We start from the raw sequence: 20,017 nt of genomic DNA, 5'->3' as shown, positions 1-20,017 counted from the left end.
CGCGGGGGGACCATCATCATGGCTTCCTCAAAAATGGCCTTGCTAACCCCACCCTGTGCACAGCCCAAAGCCGGTCAGGGCATGAACACGGCGTTTCTGGATGCGCTGAACCTGGCATGGAAGATCCATGCCGTGGAGGCCGGCTTTGCTAAACGCAGCTTACTAGAGACCTACGAGCCCGAGCGCAAGACGGTCGCCGAGAACCTGCTTGCCTTTGACAACAAGTACGCCAAGCTCTTCTCAGAGCGCCCGCCCGCCGCCAACGAGGTCGCCGCCGCCTCGGCCCATACCAACAACGACGACAAGAACAACGCCGGCGGCCGGGAAGAGAACGAGTTCATCAAGACCTTCAAGGAATCCTGCGAGTTCACCAGCGGCTACGGCGTCTTCTACCAGCCCAACGCCATCAACTGGTCGCCCTCCCACCCGGCCCAGTCCCACGTCGTCCACCCCAAGGGCACCAAGCTCGTCCCGGGCCGCCTCCTCATCATCGCCGACGTCACCCGCGTCGTCGACGCCAACGTCGTCCACCTCGAGCAGGAGGTCCCCCTCAACGGCTCCTTCCGCCTCTTCGTCTTCGCCGGCGCGCCCGCCGTCACCGCCCGCGCCCTGCGCGATCTGGCCGACAACATGGCCAAGCGGAACTCGTTCTACTCGGCCTACGCCTTCCCGGACGCGGACCGCGAGCAAATCAGCCACCACGAGCGCCACAATCCGCACTCGCCCTTCTTCACAGTCTGCACCGTCTTCGCCGCGCCGCGCGCCTCGATCGAGATCACTCGCGACGTGCCCCCGCTGCTGGCGCGCTACCGCGACCACATCTACGCCGACGACCGCTGGGACCGCCGCGTCCCCGACGCCCGCGCCTGCGCCCACGCCAAGATGGGCCTCGACGAGGACCGCGGCGGCGTCGTCGTCGTCCGCCCCGACGGCTACGTCGGCATCGTCGTCGCCCTCGAGGAGGGCAGCGCCACCGTCGACGCGCTCAATAGCTATTTTAGCGCCTTCTGCACTAAGAAACTCGGCGAGACGCAGGCGCAGCTTTGAAGGGAAGAACGCACAGGCTGAGACATGGGAGTTTTTTTTTTTTTTTTTTTTTTTTTTTTTTTTTTTTTGAGATGTAAAGATTTGGAGAGAGAGGGAGAGAGTGTCAAGAGATTGGGGTGGTGTCTCATGACGGTGTGTGCCTGAAGGACCGATGCGGTGGCTAATGACCGTTGTGATGCTGACGTCAAATAATGCTGAGAGGTCTTCTGCGTTATAAGAGGAGGTCCTGAGGAGAGATGGGAATTCTCCAAGGGTAGGAGAGAACCGCGGGTCGAGCAGCTCACTTAGGGGAGAAAGGTATTCGCGTCGTAGACGCGAATATACACATATATATACACCTCTGGCTTTTATAGAGCCGTGTACATAGGATTTCTTTGATCATTCTATCATTATGTCACGATTGGACTGCATTTCATACATCCGCTGTGACGGACCGGCTTCCTGGTCTTGCGTGTTGGAAAGAAGCGCTGCGCGGATTAGCTCTGCCATCTTTGCCTCCCCTGAAGCGTGTTGTCAACATTTTGCAGAGAGGAGAAGAAGAAGAAGAAGAAGAAGAAGAAGAAGAAGAAGAAGAAGAAGAAGAAGAAGAAGAAGAAGAAGAAGAAAATGAATCTGCAGACTGATAACGATGGACACGTTTCTCGTCACGTTAAGGATGTTACAGTACTCGGTCCAATCGTCCACCAAACACTTAAGTGGGCTCAGTCACGACGTTACGAAACCCCAAGGTTGATAACATAGATCATCTAGTCGCAATGAACTCATAACTCGCCAGGATTGAACAAACACCAGCCAAAAGATCATGTAGGCACCAGAAAAATAGAATACAAAGTCGTACGCACTCAAACTGACAAATGAGCTCATCCGTCCTTCTTTCCCCCCTTCTGTGATCAGTGCTGTGTCCATTCCATTCCGTTTCCTCCCTTACCTATCCATGCGCCAGAATACCCATGTGTGACAACTCCCGCCCGTCACGCAAAATATGCGCGTGGTAACATGAGAAATACAGAAACAGAGGAAACAGATCCACCAGCCCCAACCTTTTTTTTTTTTACTGCTATGGCCCATTGCCGTGATCAGCCCCGTGGCTGTCTAAACTGTGGCGATCAGACATGCCTCGTGCATTCGTCTCCATGTCTGATGAAGGAATGTCCCTCCTTCCAATGTAGAGTAGATGTGCGGCAGTGCAGTTTTGATGAGATTCTGCGGATATGAAACTTCCCGGCAGAGCCTGGTGGGCTCTCAAACTTGCCAATGGAATGCAAAAGATTAGAAAAAGAAACATTGAACAACTGGGGTCAAGAGAAGTTGCTGAAACATTATTCAGACGAAGCAACAACCCAACCAACACAAAACCACTAGAAGGGTTGACAGCTTCACCACACCCATATCCCAACTCAACGAGGATCAATCGTCTTGTAACCCTTGTCTGCTTATGGGTTCTGCTCAGCGACAGGGGGTTACCTACCCCATTTGCTGATTTCCTCCCATGATTCCGCCTTCGAATAATCCCCCGAGGACATCCCCCGGTAGGATTTCCAGCCAAGGAGGCATCATCTCTCCCTGTAAACCAAGCATGTCAAAGTTGACTTCCTGGCTGTTGAAAGTGATGGTGTCGTTGATCGGACTCAGGCCCAGGTATGGGTATGATCCGGACGCTAGGCCACTCTGGGCAAAATCTGCCTCGTAGCTATTATTGTTAACTGGGTCAACCCCGTTCCCCTGGTTGTGGGCAGGGTTCTGATTCGGATTATGACTGTGGCCGTGTGTTGCATGCTGCTGGGCCATGCCAGAATCTGTGGGCGTGCTGGAAGGGGAACCATTGTGGGGCATAGCGTCGTCGAATGCCGCCTGGATCGACGCAGAGTGATTGTAGGATGAGTGGTGTAGCGGGCCGTTGCTGGCTCGCGACCCATACATGTGAGGCTTGACATCGTGGCTCGAACTGCTCTGGTTCACGTCGGTGGGCGAGGACGACTCGTATTTCAACTCCGGTTTGCCCAGGGCCGGCGAGTCGGGAATCCGGCGTGTCTTCGGCTGGGCAGGTTGATAGCGGACGGCCGAGACATTGGGCTGCAAATAAGCGGCGGGAAACGCTGGGGGCGTTTCTGGAAGACTCTGCCGGATAGGGTCGTAAATCATATTGCCGGGAGGGGTTGCCGCAGACCCCGAAACGGAGTGTGGCTGTGGTGGCACTGGAGCGGTGAAAGCAGGGCCGGGCGGCCCAGGCTGAACTGGGAAATTACCTTGGAAGAGGACGGTGAGGTTGGAATTGGGCGAGTTCGTGGTGCCAGTGAGCGAATACGCGATGGGCGGGACGTTTGGAGAGGCGGGGTGCTCAAATCGGGGCAGGCGACTTAGAGGTCCTCGCCTTGCCATCCTCATTGCCTCCAGATCCTCGTTGATAAACGTTTCACAATCCCAGATGCCCTTGGACTTTTGATCGAGAGCCGCTAGGATGTACCTAACGCCACCCCAGTATTGCTCTAATTGCTGGAGACTCTTGTAGCAGCGCTGGTAGTTCTGGTTGGCAGCAGATGCAAGCAATTGATGTTTCATTGGGCGTGCATCGTGGCCCAATCCAGACCTCGCCGCCGGCGTCTTGAATTGGTCGGCTCTGAGATCCGGCGTCTCCGACGTCTCGCGCGACGGAGCCTGCGACGTATAGGCTACCGACTCCATGAGGAAGGCGCATGCCGCGATATATATGGGTTGGGTTGTGAACGGGTTGGCAATCAAGCTCTTTGGATCAATTAGCTCGGCAAAGGCAAGGATATCGGCAATCGTTTTGGCGCTCGACATGGACAGCTCGCGACTGTTTGGTAGATCGGGGCTATTGGCCAGCAGCTGGGCCGGGCTCAGGTTATGGAAGGGAGTGAGCAAGGTCGGCTGGTGAAGGATGATGACCAAGGCATGGAACCAGAAATGCAGCAAGATGAAGGTAGTTCCTTGGTTCGCATTGACGTATTCGCGGAAGTTGAGCGCGTTGAAGTGAAGACGTTGATCCTGTTTTTGGTAGATCGCTGTCAGGTCGTTCTCCATAATCCTAAGTTTATGCATCTTTTCCTCGGTGAGGTCGTTGGCATTCCGGATATTATTGAGGACGTCGGAGGCACGGCCGTACAGGTGGATGATTTCGACAAAGGGGGGGAACGGGTCAGGCCACTGGGTGACGGGATCAACTGTTGGGGGTGGGAGCGAGAGCTCATAATCGCCGTCGCGGAATGTTACAGGCCTGCCCGTGCCTGACGAGATGACGCGGTCCAAGATGAAGACGGACCAAAACGTGTCGATACGCTCCTGTTCCACCTGCTGTTGTTCCTCGGCCCCAAGATTCTCATCCTCGGTGTGCTTGTTGTCCGGGCCATCCTCCCCATCGGGCTCTTTGCGGCTCCAGTACCTCGTATACCAGGGATCGCGCTCCCCTTGATATTTGACGCCCTCAATCTTTTGGAGCCCGAGATCAACGGCCATCCTGATGGCAATGCCGAGATACATCCACAAAGCGCTGTCCTGGTCGGCGCCGAACCCCTCGTACGCCATCAGCAGGCAGGCTTGGACAGCAGCGACCGAGGGGCAGGGGAAGGTGTCGACAATCGCGGCCTTTGCTCGTTGGGCAAAAACATGACCGTATTCTGACCGCTTCAGCTTTCCGTCATGGTGTTTTGTAAAGATGGGCTGCTCGGAGAAGCGGGCAGCCAAGGAGCAGACGGCATCAACAAGGATTGCCTCGATCCGCTTCTCCTTCAGCATCGGCAGGAACCGATCCTTATGCAGGAAGCGGTAATTGCATCCAAGGTAAAGAAAGAAGGTCTCGACAAGGGATATGATGAGACCGTGAACCGGTTCGGAACTGTTCACATCGTAGACGGGCAAGTCGTCAAGCGTTTCGAGAGGGGTTTCGAGCTTCGAGGTGTGACTGTGATGGATCCCGTAGCCCAAAAGTGATCCCGGAGAGGCCGTCGAGAAGGAGCTACCTCGGCTCTTCCGTCTGCTGTCGCGATACACATTTACCACCATCTGCTTAAAACCGGGAACGATGGCAGTGGGGCCAAAGTATCGAAAGTACGGCACGCGGTGGCGTTCAAGTTGGACGGGTGAGCGGTTATTCGTGCTTCGGCTGTCCTCTGAAAACGAGCTGTTCCGCGGCGCCTCGGGACGTCTGGGAGTTGCAACAGAACCCTGCGGCTTGCCATCTCGTTCCCAACCGTTGCCAGCTTCATGCGGTCGTTTTGACGAGGCTGTCGTGCTGGAACGCAAAACGGACGTTCTCGCGGTGGCGTCCTCCTGGTCGACAAACCCTGCCTGCCGTGGGGCGGCCTTACTCGTCCAGCCGAGTCGTTCCCGCTGCTCGCCACCATCCCCTTCCACGGGGCTCGCGCTTGTGCCAGTCTTCAGATCTGGCATGTCGGCAGGTTCCTTCTTCAGTGCCGCTGACCCGTCATCCTCGCGGCCTTCCCTCTTCCTGTCCACGAGGTCGTTGTACCCTAAACATACGTGGCCGTTCTTCTTACAGGTTGAGCAATCCGGCTTCTCTCCGGCGCATCGAGTTTTCCTCTTACGACATGTCAAACATCTGGCGCTCTGTTTAGAATATCATCCCAAACTTCGCATGGTGAATTCGTGTCTTTAGAACCTCCGCGGCGGTGCCGTGACGCCGGGCATCTGAAAGGGGAGGGGAAGGGGGGGTGATCGAGGGCGCGGGACGGTGGAGGGAGGGGGAAAGGAGTCTAATGGGGTGAATGGCAGCCGCCGAAGCGGACACCGGGTAAGGGAAATGTGCAAGAAGCCAAGTGCATATGATCCGGGGAAAGAAGGGGGGGGGGGAGGGGGACATACGCTGCATTGATTCTCCGCCTCTTGGACGGAGGCTGGCCTTGGTTGTTGACGAAGCGGATTTGCTTGGTCGGCGGTAATGCTCCATTGATTGGCGTGGTCATGTCGGGCGCTCCTCATAGCGGGACCATGTTGAGTCGTTCTGCAGCGCTGTACGGGCTCAGAGATGAGTCCTATCAAAGCGGATTACCGGCGCTCCGGCTTGAGTTGATTGATCTTTGGGCTTGGGGGTAGAGATGAGAGAATGCGATGTTGAATGCGGGCTTGGCGGTGCGGTGAAAGGTGTCGGTCCCAAAAGCCTCAAGGTTCAATCAAGGCAATCAGCAAATGCACATCCAAGTCATGTTGCGAGATTAGAATCGTAGAGGCCTGAGATGGTCATCTTCTTTTTTTTTTTTTTTTTTTTTGTCCGATCGTAGCAAGAAGGGTGCTAAGAGACGGCCATTCAGTGTGGCGGGCACATTCAGCGTCCGGGGATCCCTAGCGTTACTGCTGCGGAGCTTCGTGCTGTTTCTGAATGTCGCGTGCCGGTTGGCTGGGATCGACCGTCGGAGACGGCGTGGCTAGGCCAGTAAGTAGTGCGGGTACGAGGTGATGGGGCCAGCCGGAGATGATCCGATCCCTGAAGAATTCAATATCTTTCTTGTCGAGAAAACGAGACTGGAGAGTGCGAACAGGTTCAGGAAACGTTTGGAGGAATGCGTGAGGGGAACCTTGCTCGGGGCACAACACGGAAGGAGCCCTGCGCAGAATGAGACGTGCCGGCGGCTCGTCTGGTTGCGAGCCACGATCAGCGACCGAAGAATCTGACAGTTGGGCTGCCTGGCAAGCGATAGCGGCGGAGACCAGCTCACTGAATGGCAGCGGCCTCTTTACACCCACCCAGGCTCATTTTCTGGAACCCTGCGGCATCTGCCCCATTCCAATCACCCTATACAACCACAAGACCCCTCTTTGGCTCTGAGCCCCGCCATCCCGGTCGCAAGCCCAAACAAACTCTTTAGCGTCGCGGTTGTGCAGCTGCCAATAGGCACGCCTGATATGTAGTGTATGTGCAATACCAGGTAGAACGCCGCGTTGGCTATCGAGAAGCTGGTCGTGTCGCATCAGCCTCCATCCGGCATGATGACATGGCTCTTTGTGCCACTTAGTCTGCGAACGTCAAGGGCGATATGGGTTGGCTGACGATAGAGGCTGCCAGCTGGCGACCTGCGAAATGGTGCGGTGCACTTTGACTCGAAGGGTGGGCTTGATTGAAACAAGGGTTTTCAATACTTGGAAGAACGTATTCAAAACACATAAGAGCTAGTTATATACATCTACGTCTGACCGACATTGAAGGGTAGTTGTCCGAGTAGCGTCTACCAAAGTAAGTATCTGACCTTTCATTTTGTCAACTGAGACAACATGAGTTGGATCAGCTTAGGTACATTCGCATCCCGTGCTCGAGAGTACGAAACGGACCAGGCCCCCACACGCTTGCTGTCGTTGTGGAGCTTGTCCCGCCTAAACAAAAATCTTATGTAGACCCGCTTTCCCCAGAAACCCGCCTACCCTGCGTCGTTCCGGGACCCCAAGCAGGTTCCAGGCCATTCCGGGTGGACAGGGGACAGAGAAGGGGGGAAGGGGGGGAAAAAGGAAAAGAAAGGAGGGACAGACACCAGCTCCAGCGCGGGACAACAACTGTCTCGCAGCGCCTTATTCCGAAGGCAGTCCATTTCCGTATCGTATCGACACTCTGTCATGATACGGAGGTATGAAGCATACAGCAAATCTGAACCGCAGAGTTCGTTCCCAGTTCATGCCGCGGGTGGAATGGCTGCGCCTTACCAGAGCATGGTCGTGCCGCGGTTTGAGCCCAATCCACGGCGCGAGAAGTCTGAACTCCCACCGCGCTTGACAACGCGCCGGCTACACTAAGCAATGGTAGTGTAGAGGTGAGTGGGTCGATTATGGTCTTGGCAACGGGGAGAGCAGATGCTCCTTCCCGCCTCTTGATGCCGACCCCGCAGCCGGGCGCGTCAAGAGCAGGCGTGGTTACATAGGAAGGAACTTAACCACCAGGCACTGAGATGGAAACGTAGGTACTCGTTAAATCCGTGAATGTCCTAGTATCTACAGGGGGTCCTGTCCAATCAGGATAGGTACCCTTGAACTAAGCGCCAAGGAAGAGGATCAAAGAGTGTTGAACTGAGTAACCATACGCTCTTCTTACCCTTCTAGAACTCCGGAATTCGATGCTATCGACCGAGTTAGCCTTGACAAGCAGCTCGATATAGGGCAGTGTTCGTTTTACGTTTGGTGAACCGCATCGCGCTCTTGATTTGCTGTCTTTGCACCAGCGTCTTGAGTCTTGTAATATTCCCACCATGAATACGGAGTAGTACCATACCACAGTTGTATGCATGACATTGTTATTACACATTTGAAACTTAGGAAGCCCCGAAGACTACTTGTTGAGAACGTCTCTATCTCCTATCTCTCATGCCTGCTCTGGGTTTTCTTTCCCTCTTCCGTATTGAACGACTTATTCAGAACCTTAGCTGAAAATACACCCGCATTTGGGCTCCGCCACTTGGCGTGTACCTACAGATTACATACCTTATCTCTTTTCCGCGTCTGATTTGCAGTGACTCGCCAAATAGCCAAAAATCAATCAGTCTTCAGTTTCCTCGCGTCCTGAACCCTTCCCTTTTCGCGGTCTTCCCATTACGCCAACCAGTTGCTCGATAACCCCCAGCATTGATGGCATTCTCAAACTGCTTCCTAGTCGATCTCTTCACCGTTTTTCTCCGGCAGAGCCGTTTCTGAATGCCGCGGGCCAGAGCATGCCAACTCCGTCGGCACATAGGATCGCGTCGTGTTGCTGAAACCTTCCGGCGCGAACCACACTCTTAGCTCGTCAAGAGTTTCCTCGCTGGCCCCTGGCCGGATAAGCGTTGAGTTGGCTGGTCGGGATGAGGTCCCGCCAGGATGCGTCCCTTGGGGGAGGCTATTGTACGTGGCCAACTGCCATTGTGGAATCCGTAGTAAGGACTTCACATTACAACCTGAATGGGGTCGGGTTCCAGGTCGGTGACCAGGTGATGAGAACCTGAGGTTTGCAGCCTCAGGAACTCTGCCGTGTGCCAAGCCCCTTGTACAGTACATACATACATAGGTACTCTTGTTGCGCTTGCGCAGAGCCCAGGGGAAAGTGCCCTTGGGGAAATAGCCTAAAGGAATATCGGCGATGGCCGCCGCCACCTGAGGCGCGTTTCAAGCGGCTCAGGCATGCAGTGGTCATCCCATGGCACCTCCTCACGTAATTGGTGCTGGCGATATCGTTCGACAAAAAAAACTTAGAACCGAGCCAATGGACGCACATGATTCTGTAAACATGGCACAGGACACGCAACGGCCGAACCCCCTCCCCCCCCCCTTTTTTTTTTTTCCCATCGTTTGGTATACTTTCACGCTGTGTGCTCGTTCAGCAGCGCTTGAGAGCCTAGGACCTGATGCAGGAGCCGGATGCGTGTTGTGACCGTAGGTAAATGCGTATATCCCCGAATATACTGTTACTCGTGTTTTGTAACCCAGATCGACTTTGTAAAATACATACAAAAATAGGAGTGATAACAATGACTACTAAACTCCTTGTTTTCTCGCCCAAAACACCCCGTTGGTTTGCGCCAGAAATGACAGAACACTCCCAAGAAGCTCTCGTCCCGTCAGCCTACGCCACAAAAGGTTCCCTGAAAAAACTCCGGACTGTTGCGGATTGTGAACCATATCATATGCCCATCGACCACATCAGCCCATTTGCAAGAACCGCAAACGCCCATTCGGCCTCATGATCTCACATTTTTCGGTGTTTCCCCCCTTCCCCCCGACACTCCGTCGGGAGGGAGGCCCTTTTCCATCAAAGAAAACCACACCTGACATCGGCTCGACTTCACCGTAGGCAAAGGCTCCATCCGCCCGCCGGGACCGCTCCGAACCTCACCCGAAGACGACACTGACGCCCATCTCCCTACACACCCGCCTCCACAGCTCCTCCCCGTTGTCCTCCATCTCGGTCCCGGCTCCCCCGGCATCGGCGCCGTCCAGCTCGCCCGCAGCAGCGGCAGCAGCGGCAGCCTCGTCCTCGCGGCGCCAGACCTCGGCCAGGATGCTGCGGGCGCGGTCGATGTTGCGCATGCCCTGGCGGCGGTCGACCTCGACGAAGGCGCGCTCGGCGAGGGCGCGGTCGCGCGGGGCGACGGCCTCGCAGGCCGAGACGAAGAGGGGCCAGAGCAGGGCCGACATGGGCCCGCGGTGGCGCACCGTCGCCACGCAGTGCGCCAGCGACAGCCGCGCCTGCGCCTGCACCGAGGCGTGCGTCCGCCGCCGCGAGAGCACCGTCCGGTAGAGGTACACCAGCGCCGCGTGCCGGTAGGCGAGCGCGTTGTGGTAGATGGACGCGATCCGCGATCGGTCCTGCGGGCTCGGCGGCGGCGGCGGCGTGATGATGGACTGCGGAGTGGTGCTTGGCAGGCCTTCGGGAAACGGGTCGGAGGAGAATGGGGAATCGGGGTCGCCGGCGGCGGCGGCGGCGGCGGCGGTGGCGGTGGTGGTGGTGGTGGTGGTGTTGATGATGTGGAGTGTGGGATCTGTTGGAAGGGGGGAAAGGTGGGAATAGGTTACTGCTGGTATTCGGTTCGCCACCGCCGCCGCCGCTGCCGTCGGCCTCGTCGCTGTTGTTGCTAACCTTGATGATGGTGACGATGATGATGCCGCCATTGCCGCTGCCAAGTCGACCTCGGGATCCGGATCAGGCGTGAAGCCCGGCGGGAGCTGGGGTTGCCATTGCAGCAGGGCCATCTCGATCGCTTGGGCGGTAGACTCGAACTCGGTCCGGAGGACGGCGGCCTTGGAAGGGTTGCCATCTGTGTGGCTGGCATTCTCGAGCTCCGTTTTGAGGGCGCGAAGACCGGCGAGACGGTGGATGATGGGCCACAGGGTAGTTGCCATGCCGAGAAGAGTGTCGACGTTACACAACGGCGAAACGGGGGGGGCGCCTAAGGGGGAGAGTGGCCGGAGACAGCTCAGCGAGGGCGTTGCTGAGAGTGGCGGGGTGCCGTTGGACAGGGCAGTGATCACGTCGTAGAAGCGGAAAGCCTGTGGCGGGTGAGCTCGTCTGATGCTCAAAAAGGGGAGGGGTAGTAGCATACGCGCTCCAAAAAGACACTTGTCGAGTCTCCCGGATCCGGTGTGGTGTCCATGATGGTCAGAGCTCCCTTGAGATGCCCAGCTACAATGTTGGAATGGCCCTTTTGAACGAGCTGTGGCGTGGTCAGCGCTACGCAATCCGTCCGGAGCCACGTCAATGTTGGCTCGGCACACTCACGCATTCATAGTAGACCAACAGCATGATGGCCGCTAATATCTCGTTCCTGTTGACTTTGCTGCTGTCCTGGATCAACTGAGCAACCCCTCGAATGGCCATGTTGTGAAAGTAGAGTGATTTCTCTGCGTTTTCGACGCCCCGGTACTCGAGATGCGCACAAGCGAGCGCAAAGATTGCGTATGTGACCGGAGAGTCTCGCCGGGTAAGGGGCAGCACCAGTTGCTGGAAGGGGTTGCCCGTCTCCTCGCGGAAGACAATGAGATGGGACAGGACGTTGCAAAAGTGATCTACCAGTGCCCGGCGATTTTGCCTGTCTGAGAATTCCGAGAATGTCGGCGCGCAGAAGTCAAGCAAAGGAGAGCCGACTGGACAGGGCGCAATCATGGCCAGGTCCGGGCACAAGGATTTGGATCGAGAAACCACCGCAGTGCTAGTCGTGGTTTGTTGGCCGTCTTCCGAGTGAGCATCATCCCGGTGGCTGTCCGAGAGTTCAATAGGCGTGAAGGGAGAAGGAAAAGGATAAGCCTCGAAGCTGCTGTCGGATGGACTCGGGATAACCGGATAATCGAGGGCGTAGGGCACGAGGTTCCTAAGCACACCATCATCACGCCCAGAGTAGTAGTCCGTGCCGTGGCTGTAGTGGCTGATCTGTGACAACCGCCGGGTCATCTGCTGGAGACCATGAGGGCTGCTGGGGGCTGCCGAGTCGCGCCGCCTCCGTTGGCGGGGTTTCACGGCTTCATAGACGCATTCGACGCCCTGATCCTGGCAACGACTGCATTTGGGCCGCTTCTCATCGCACTTTTTCTTCTGAATGAATTATCTGTCAGCCGGTGTGTCCGCTTCAGGCAAATATAGATACCCATCCACGAGAGTGGGTTGTTCTGGACAAACCTTTTCCTTACTTCATTACCAGTCAGGGCACCGGTCTAGGGAGAAGATGAACAACAACCGAGATATCGGCAAGAGGATGTGACGTACCAGAAAGTGCACCCTGTCGACGAAAGTCTCGGTTAGCCTTCTCTCGTTTCCCGACGGCGTCGACAGGGACAGACTCAATTTACGTACCGCCTCGTGATCGCCTCTTGGGCTGCTTAGGAGGAGCAAGTCTCGTGTACAAGAGCATCTTGACGTCCGGGAGAACTATGACTGTCAAGGAGTTTCTTCGCGAAATTGGCCAATCTTTTTGTCGTGGCCTTCTTCGACGGCGATGGCCGCCCTTAAGTTCCCTTTGTCCCCCCCCCCTTTTCAATTCAACTCTCTTCTTGAACGGTCGCCCCGGCTTATAAGCCACTGCGCTCGCACGAACCCTGATGCGGCTGCTAGCGGGCGGCGCGATTGCCGATCCTCTGAGGAGGGTTTTTGACGGAAGCAAACGGCGGGACAAGGCGAAAGAGATTAAAAATAAACGACAATACTCGGCGCCACACGCCAGGTTTAGTCCATCACAGATAGATTACGGACGTGGAAGGGGCCTACAAAGTTGAGCCACGATGACAATGGGCCGCTTCCACATGACGAAGTTGGAAAGTTCGACGTGTTGAGGTCCGGGATTCGTTCCGGGGCAATGGTCGGATGTGGTCAGGTCTAGATGAATGATCCACATGCTGTATCCAGGTTCTCCTGCCGTTTAATAGGAGGGCCAATAGAAGCTGCGTATGGTCGCTCGGTAAGGTGTGGTTTGCGGAGAAGGCGTGCGGGGGATTGGGGAACGGGCAAGGACTCCGGTCTCTTTCTGGGCAAACGCATGCCCCCCAACTCCGAAAATAAGCTGAGTCGTTCAGGGGACGAGGGGCCTGAGCCGGGACTCGCGGGGTAAGTAGAAGGGCCCTTGCGGACTTCGTGCAGCAGGTATCCCTGCTCCGGGCGAGTATCGAATCCGCATTCTATCTCGCCTCTGCAGCGACATCTTTAGTGTTGCATTGATGCAAAAAGTTTATTACTACGCTCTTCCAGTTTAGATGGTAGCCAGACCATCTGCCGGGCCGTACTGTATTACAACGTTGGGTCTGGACTCGATGGGTCGGAAGCGATGCTGATTGATGAGAGCAGAATTACACTACTCTGTAGTGATAAAGCCTTGTCGGCTCCACAGAGAAGACCAATTTGGGGTACCGAATCACTATGGGCCTTGTCCAGGCAGCGCGATTCGTCCCCGTGACCAAGGCATTCGAGGCATCCAGGCATCCAGGCATAGCCGCCGCCCCCATTCACCGCATTGCTCGATTGAACCGGATATTTCGCCGAGGAAGGCCGACTTTCAAGGATGAACACTCTAAAAAGGCTTGTGCCCCTTCTGCTTGCGTGGACCCAGGAGGGCATGACAGTTCCGTATGCCTGTGCCTCACAGTAGGTGTGCATGTGTCAAACATACCTTTGCTTCGAAGGGCTAGTACATGGGGACTGTATGTTCCTACTTCACAGCCTTGGTTTCCAACACCTGCTCCCAGGTGTCCACATCTGGCAGGTCGCAACTTGGCTGCTTCCGGATAATACTTTTTCCATAAGCTTCACCACTAGCCCCAGCTGACGCCAGAGCGAGAAGGACCCGGGTTCTGCGAGATTTGGAAACTCGGGCGATGCAACATCCTCTGAGGATTATGAGACAAGCCCGCCGTGTGACGAGATGCATACATTCCGCGCTGCATTTACGCCCTGGATGGCGCCTGCATACGATTTTCCATGCCGATATCTCGACAGCCTCATGCATGCATGAACGCCTATTGGATTTAACGTTAACATGCTGGCCTTTCACTCCGCATGAGGAGGACGTTGTTTGACACGGATAAGGTTAGTGAGAGATTTCAATTGAGAAAATGTGGCACGCCAACCATTTCCAAGCAACAGCACACTTGGGCCGCCATCTCGGAACAACAAGCACTATCGGCAAGGAAGACGAGTCTCGTAACACACCTGGCCACTGCCGTGCAGCCCCGAAGTTGCTCTCATACCCTCCGGTTTTAGAAAGCTCCCGCCTGCGCAGGCGGTTAAGGCATTCCATGCACTGTCGGCTCTCTCTCCCGCCTGCTGCCCCCGCCCCTGCCCCTGCCCTACATTTTCGAGTCTTCCGCCCAGCATTCTCCCGCTGCAGTTGGGTGTTCGCAAACCAAACGATGTTACGCTTTTATTGTAATGGTGGCCTTGCCCACACATTTGACTTGACGCCTCGGAGGAATCCGCAGCAGCTTGTCGGAGCCCTCCTCTCTTCGGGGGGACCGCCACTTGGTGCGTTCAGTGATGGCGATCTCGTGAGACAGGCCAATCACTCTGTTGCTGACACGGGCACCACATCTGGAAGCCTTGTCCCCGGGCCCAACACTACGAACCCAAATATCCCAAGAGGCCAGGCAGCGTGGGATTTTCCGTTTCACCCCAGATTTGCGGAATTGCTGCGAGTCGGCGCGAATCTACAATGCCAACCGGCCGCCCATTTCTCCCCCCTTTTTGCTTCTGCCGGTGATGGGAACATACTCGCGGTATGCGCGCTCAGCCCAATCTGACTTTGGTCAATTTCAACGAATTCGGGCCAGGGACCCTGAAGACAGGTCTGCACCGCAAGTTTTGCGTTTTTCGTGGTTCTCAGCCGTACCTGGGGGCTGCGTGTGAGATGTGGATGCGTTGAGAGGTTATGCACGTATAACGTTAGTAGTAAGAGCCCAGCAAAGGCTTACGACCACCCCCCCCCCCCCCCCAACTTCTCCCTAAAATTCCCCGTTGCTGTCTTTTGCTCTCTTGGTCTGATGGCGCGCTGCAAACTCAGCCCCGCTCGCGAAAACAAAAAGGGCTGCCTGTTCTGGTCGCACACTTAACAACGCCTCAAACCCCCAACCTGGAATCCAAGAGAAGGGCGGCAGACAGTCGGCCCGGCTACGTTTGCTTGTGCCGATAACTATACAAACTACCCGGCGCCCGCGCCGCCCGCTCCACTGCGCATTTCCGTCCGAACCAGGGTCGTCCGAACGAACATCCCCAACCCCGGTACGGAAGTCGATCCTCGATCAGCGCCGAGCCAATAACGGACTACCCCGGACGAAAAGAATAACAGACTTCGATCCCGCCCCCGCGAGCGGACGGCCGACATGCGCAGCATCTGGGCCTGTTCGTCGTGCGCCGCGTTTCTGCTGGTCGCGCTCCTAGGCTGGGACGCATCGGCGTCGCATGTAGGAAGGGAATGGGACGATGTGCACAGGATTCCAAAAGCGCGCGTGACGGCGCGTCCGGTGCGCCGAGACGAGGGGACATGTCCGGCCGAGCACACCTCGTGCGCCGCCTCTCTGGGCGGCGACTGCTGCCCTTCTCGATATGCCTGCGCGGTCGATTCGTGTTATGCGACAACGGCGGGGCCAACGACAGCCTGCGGAAGAGAAGGGTACTATGCGTGCTTCCCGGTGAACGGACAACGTGCGTAATTTTCCTTTCCCGCCGGCCCATGAGATGCGATGTATTTTTTTTTTTTTTTTTTGCGAGCGAAACGGAGGCTGACTGGACGGGATCCTCTCATCTAGCGGGTTGCTGTCCGCTCAACTTTGTGTGCGGCGACGGCGAGAATGACGAAGCCTGTTTACCTCCTGCTGGTTTCACATACACCGAAAACCCCTGTCCGACCGATTATTACCTTTGTCCAGCCTCGGCCAACTATGGGTGTTGTAGGAGCGGACTGGCCTGCGGCCCGAATGCTTATTGCTACTCGACGGACCCGGTAACCACGACCGTCTTTGAGACCATCACGACGACATCGGGCGCAGACACAGTGACGAGGACTCGGGCGGTCGAGACGGTCGTCACGCCTACCATTCCCACCGAGCTCGACGACGACACGTACGACGCCGTCAAGTTCGTCCCGACCAGCGTCCCCAAGGTTCCCGCCTCTTCCCCCTCTAGCGAACCCGACGGCGGCCTAAGCGGCGGGGCGATCGGCGGCATAATCGCTGGCGTGGTGGTCCTGCTGATCGTGGTGGTCGTGGCAGCCTTCCTCATCATCCGGCGCCTCAAGCGCGTCGAGGACATCATGGAAAGATCCAACCGCGGCTCGTCCAGCGGCAGAAGGACCCGACCGCATAATCAAGCCGAGGCAGAGCACTGGGGCCGCCACCTCCACTCGGAAGTGGACGAAATGAGCGTCAACCCCCTCATGGCACCCACCTCGGCCACTCCCAACAACACCAGCATCTCCGGCACCCCGACGCCAGCAGGCGGCCCTGCTGCCGGCCACGGTCGCTCCGACTCGGCCGGCTTCCACACCCCGTCCCCCAACATGTTCCCCAACTTCCCCGACGACCGCTCCCGCCACGCCAGCCCGGACTCCAACGCCGGCTACTTCGACCCCGCAACCGCCCCTGCCCTGCAACAGCAGCCGATGCAGCCCGCCCGCGTCCGCGGCAACACCGAGAGCAGCGTCGGCTCCCCCGCGCCCCACAGCGGGTACGCGTACACCCACTGGCGGCAGCAGAGCAACGCCAGCGAGCTATCCGCGGACGGGAGCGACAACGGCGCGGCCGCGGGCGTGGGAAGCCCGCTTCTTCCCGGCGGTGCTGGTGGCGCCACGGTGGCGGCGGCGGCGGCGGCGGCGGCATCCCCACCACCGGGGCAGGCGTTCTTCCCGGAGCTGGACGGGACCGCCACGCGTGCCGAGCTGCCGAGTGGCGGTATCGCCGGCGGGCCCGGGCCCGTGATCGTCAGTTCGGAAACCGGAACCGGAACCGGAACCGGAACCGAAACCTCAACCTCTGGGCTGAGGAGCCGATCGGGCAGCGCCGCCAGCGCGCGCGGGCATGTCCGGAGGAGGAGCGACGGCGGCGGCCGCCGCCCTGGGTCCGGGTCCGGGCTGGAGCCGCTCGACGAGACGGCCGAGATGCACGGGCACTACGGCCGCAGGGACCAGCAGGCGGGGCAGACGGCCGCGGGGCTAAACGCGCAGTGGGGCGACGCGGGTGCGTATCATCACCATCCGGAGGCGCCGCCGGGACCGCAGGCTGGGAGGAGAGGGCCGTGAAGGGGTCGCGACGGATGGGGGTTTGTGAGGGAGCTGTTCGAGGCTGCGATGTCATGTTTTCGTCGGGTCGGGGCCTTTTTTTTTTGTGTCTCTCCCGTCTTGGGTGATCGTCCGGTTGTTCTTGTCCTATTTACCGTTTTCTTCGATACCCATCTTGACCAGTCGCGATACATGCGAAATCTGGCTGGTCGACTGTCGTTTTCGGACATATTTTTTCTGCTTCAGAATCTCACTCCTCGTTCCGTCATTCTGTGTGTCTGTGTCATGGGAGCACGGGGCTCTTGTGGGTTTTGTTTGAAGACCTTTACATGGACGGATGCATGGGAAGCCCAGGCGTTCTCTTGGCAGCGTACAGCTCCTGTCTCTTCCGTTCTTCGTCTCTCTTCCTGACAATCTGGATCGCGGGAGTTTGGCCGTCCGGTGGGATGATTTCATGTATACAACGTGACTGTGGAATGAAAGATCCGCCTTGGAATCAGGAATAAAAGAGTTTTCCATGATATCATCACAAGTGTGTCAAACCGTTGGTGGGCCCTCACTCAGAGTGCTGTATGATTCGACTTCACCTCCGCTTTCACTAGCTGCTTGTTCTTTTGTTCTTTTTTTCTTTTTTTTTTTTCCCTTTTCTCTTTTTTTTTCGTTTTTCCTTTTTTTCCTAATTTTCTCTTTTTAGAAAACACTCGTGGATGTGTGAGACACTGGCAGTTCTCGATGCACCACAGGGTCCAAAATCTCCGATTCCATGGCTTCTAGTTCGCAAGATGGCGAGAGTTTACGTGGGCAACCCGCTTTGCCAAGCAGCACCATTTCGCTCCTTGGCCGAGGGTCAATTTGATTGAACGCCAGACCAGTTTACAGCTTGGGTGTCGAAAGCAAAAGCGACGCCGCAATTGCCCGCCAGCAATTGCACCTTAAGTATGGGTGTTCTGACATTGGGTCTGCGGTCTGACACGCCAGAACCCTTCCCGGTTCCCACTCGCTTGCTGTCCCTTCTTCCGTGTTTTTATTTTTATTTTTATTTTTTTTGAACAGGCACAGCGCTCACCCACGGAGGGAGTTCGGCGCCGCAAGACTCGGGACTTCTCGCTGGGTGTCCTCATCCCTAAGGATACACTATAAGAATCGGCGCCCCGCCCCCACCTTCCCATCAACGGCCTTGCCGGGAGCTCTGCGCGAGCCTGTCAGGAACCGTTTTCCCAAGGCGCTCAAAGTGTCTCGCGGGACAAGCCGGATTCGGAACCTGTGGAAAGAAGGAGGCTTGACACCCGTGCGCCCCGTTCTCCGCCGGCGGCGTCCCTGTCTGCTCTGAAGAGTGTCTCGAAATCGCCAGTAGCTGTGCGGCGCATTCACGCTTGGTTGGCTGGCAACCCGAAGGCGGGGTCTCCGCCTCGCGTTCCAACGCATGCTTGGACGGAAGCACACTGCTACGTTGCTGTGCAGATTTTCAGGTAGAGCAAGCGGGTGCGCTTCTTCCAGGGTTGCATCCGACTGCAGATGTAATTCGATATACTCCGTACTCCATTTCGCTGTTGTCGTCGGGCCCCCGACGGCAGGGGAGTTAGTTGGCGCATGGGGCGCTTGACCTGGAGAGCTGCAGCACTCAACTTATGATCGTCAGGCACGCACATCCTTCGTGCTGCTGCTCGGCTGTGAAGATTGTGGGAGATGCTCCCGACAGTCAGGTTCGGTTATGATTGCTTGGATTGCTTCAATGTGCGTTGACGATGAGCCTTATTGTTGCCGATACCTTCAGGATCATCTGTTCGGGAAACCACCATCAAAAAGCATCTTCCCTGATGACAAGGCGTGTCTTCTCCGGGGAAGAAACAGCAAGCAGTCTGGTGCGGCTGCACCGGATCTCAGCTTGCCTAGACCCCGCCGCAACCAGCTGTTCCTGGTTTTCTTGACGGCACAAACGCCGTACACGCTTCCTAATTTGGCAGAACCACAAAACGCCGAAACAGAAAAAGAACGCTTGGGGATCAACTAGTTGGAGTGTCTACCGACTCGGAGTGCATTCCAGAGCCGAGCCGAGTCCACTCGTGTTTAAATAATGGATACGCTCAGATGAGCGCCATGAGAAGTGATCAAAGAGCAATCTTTCTCGCAATCCCTTATGGATTCATACATAACCGTGATGATTGAGGAGGAAGACTTCTCGGATCAAGGGTTTCGCTGGTAGCTGTTCAACCGCGCCGTAGGGAGTAATTGTTCTCGTTGCTTGCGGGTTAGTTATTATGTTGACAAAGAATGTATGTAAGTAGGCTGGCAGCAGCATTGACAAGGTCTCGAGTGCCCCAAATAACCCCAACCCTGAATCTACTGTAGAAGAGAAGAGCTCGGGCCGCTTTGCGCACCTCTGCATTTTGTGCAATTGCAGGTGTGCACAGACCACCAACAACCTGCCTATATATGCTCTCCCTCTCCCCCAAATCTTGCTCTGTTCTTTTCTTTTCTTCTTCATACTTACCTTGATCGACTGCGCGGAGATCAAGAACACCGCGCCGTATGGCGGAGAGCCTGCATTCCACATCGTGGTGCTAGCCGTCATGAATTGTCCTTCGGGGCCGTTCCGGTCGTAATTTTTGCTGTCCCTCCAGAAATGGAATTCTTTTCACTGTGTGCCCGGCATTGGTCGAGCCATGGAGAAGAGTAAATAAAAAGATCTAATCATGTCTTCATGCCTCCCTTAGCTTGATTTTGCCATGTCACGCCCTGGGTTTGATTCGTCGATGACGGAACGGCTCAGTAAGCCAATTTTTGAAAGGCACCAG

The 20,017-nt window shown here is 56.5% G+C and overlaps 5 protein-coding genes across 5 annotated transcripts in view; 3 read left to right on the top strand and 2 right to left on the bottom strand.

Moving 5' to 3' along the window:
• P884DRAFT_327636 (phenol hydroxylase-like protein) overlaps positions 1-1,047 on the top strand; it is a gene marked incomplete at its 3' end in the record, with an annotated part of 2,598 nt that extends 1,551 nt beyond the window's left edge. The window contains exon 4 of the mRNA XM_069445557.1: positions 64-1,047. Coding sequence (XP_069299985.1) covers positions 64-1,047 — 984 coding nt within the window. The remainder of the gene's footprint in view (positions 1-63) is intronic.
• Positions 1,048-2,421: 1,374 nt separating this feature from the next.
• P884DRAFT_93745 (fungal-specific transcription factor domain-containing protein) lies at positions 2,422-6,300 on the bottom strand. The gene is made up of 2 exons (XM_069446187.1): positions 5,887-6,300; positions 2,422-5,623 (listed from the first exon to the last, which is right to left on the bottom strand). The coding sequence occupies exons 1-2, from the start codon at positions 5,985-5,987 to the stop codon at positions 2,512-2,514; spliced, it is 3,213 nt and encodes a 1,070-aa protein (XP_069299984.1). The 5' UTR covers positions 5,988-6,300; the 3' UTR covers positions 2,422-2,511.
• A 3,564-nt stretch (positions 6,301-9,864) lies between these two features.
• On the bottom strand, positions 9,865-12,377 carry P884DRAFT_297414 (fungal-specific transcription factor domain-containing protein; the record flags this gene model as incomplete). The annotated part of the gene is made up of 5 exons (XM_069444514.1): positions 9,865-11,022; positions 11,076-11,186; positions 11,252-12,061; positions 12,233-12,245; positions 12,316-12,377. 5 exons carry the CDS (start codon positions 12,375-12,377, stop codon positions 9,865-9,867), a joined length of 2,154 nt encoding a protein of 717 aa, XP_069299983.1.
• Positions 12,378-13,924: 1,547 nt separating this feature from the next.
• On the top strand, positions 13,925-15,094 carry P884DRAFT_93694 (uncharacterized protein). Its single transcript, XM_069446186.1, has 2 exons — positions 13,925-14,476; positions 14,550-15,094. The coding sequence occupies exons 1-2, from the start codon at positions 14,068-14,070 to the stop codon at positions 14,855-14,857; spliced, it is 717 nt and encodes a 238-aa protein (XP_069299982.1). The 5' UTR covers positions 13,925-14,067; the 3' UTR covers positions 14,858-15,094.
• A 236-nt stretch (positions 15,095-15,330) lies between these two features.
• P884DRAFT_193962 (uncharacterized protein) lies at positions 15,331-17,243 on the top strand (the record flags this gene model as incomplete). The annotated part of the gene is made up of 2 exons (XM_069437793.1): positions 15,331-15,652; positions 15,757-17,243. 2 exons carry the CDS (start codon positions 15,331-15,333, stop codon positions 17,241-17,243), a joined length of 1,809 nt encoding a protein of 602 aa, XP_069299981.1.
• Positions 17,244-20,017: the final 2,774 nt, after the last annotated feature.

Source organism: Thermothelomyces heterothallicus, assembly GCF_042370625.1.
Source record: "Thermothelomyces heterothallicus CBS 202.75 unplaced genomic scaffold P884_scaffold_4, whole genome shotgun sequence".
Classification (NCBI taxonomy): domain Eukaryota; kingdom Fungi; phylum Ascomycota; class Sordariomycetes; order Sordariales; family Chaetomiaceae; genus Thermothelomyces; species Thermothelomyces heterothallicus.
The sequence above is the reverse complement of the archived record's forward strand: the minus strand, read 5'-3'. Positions and strand labels throughout refer to the sequence as shown.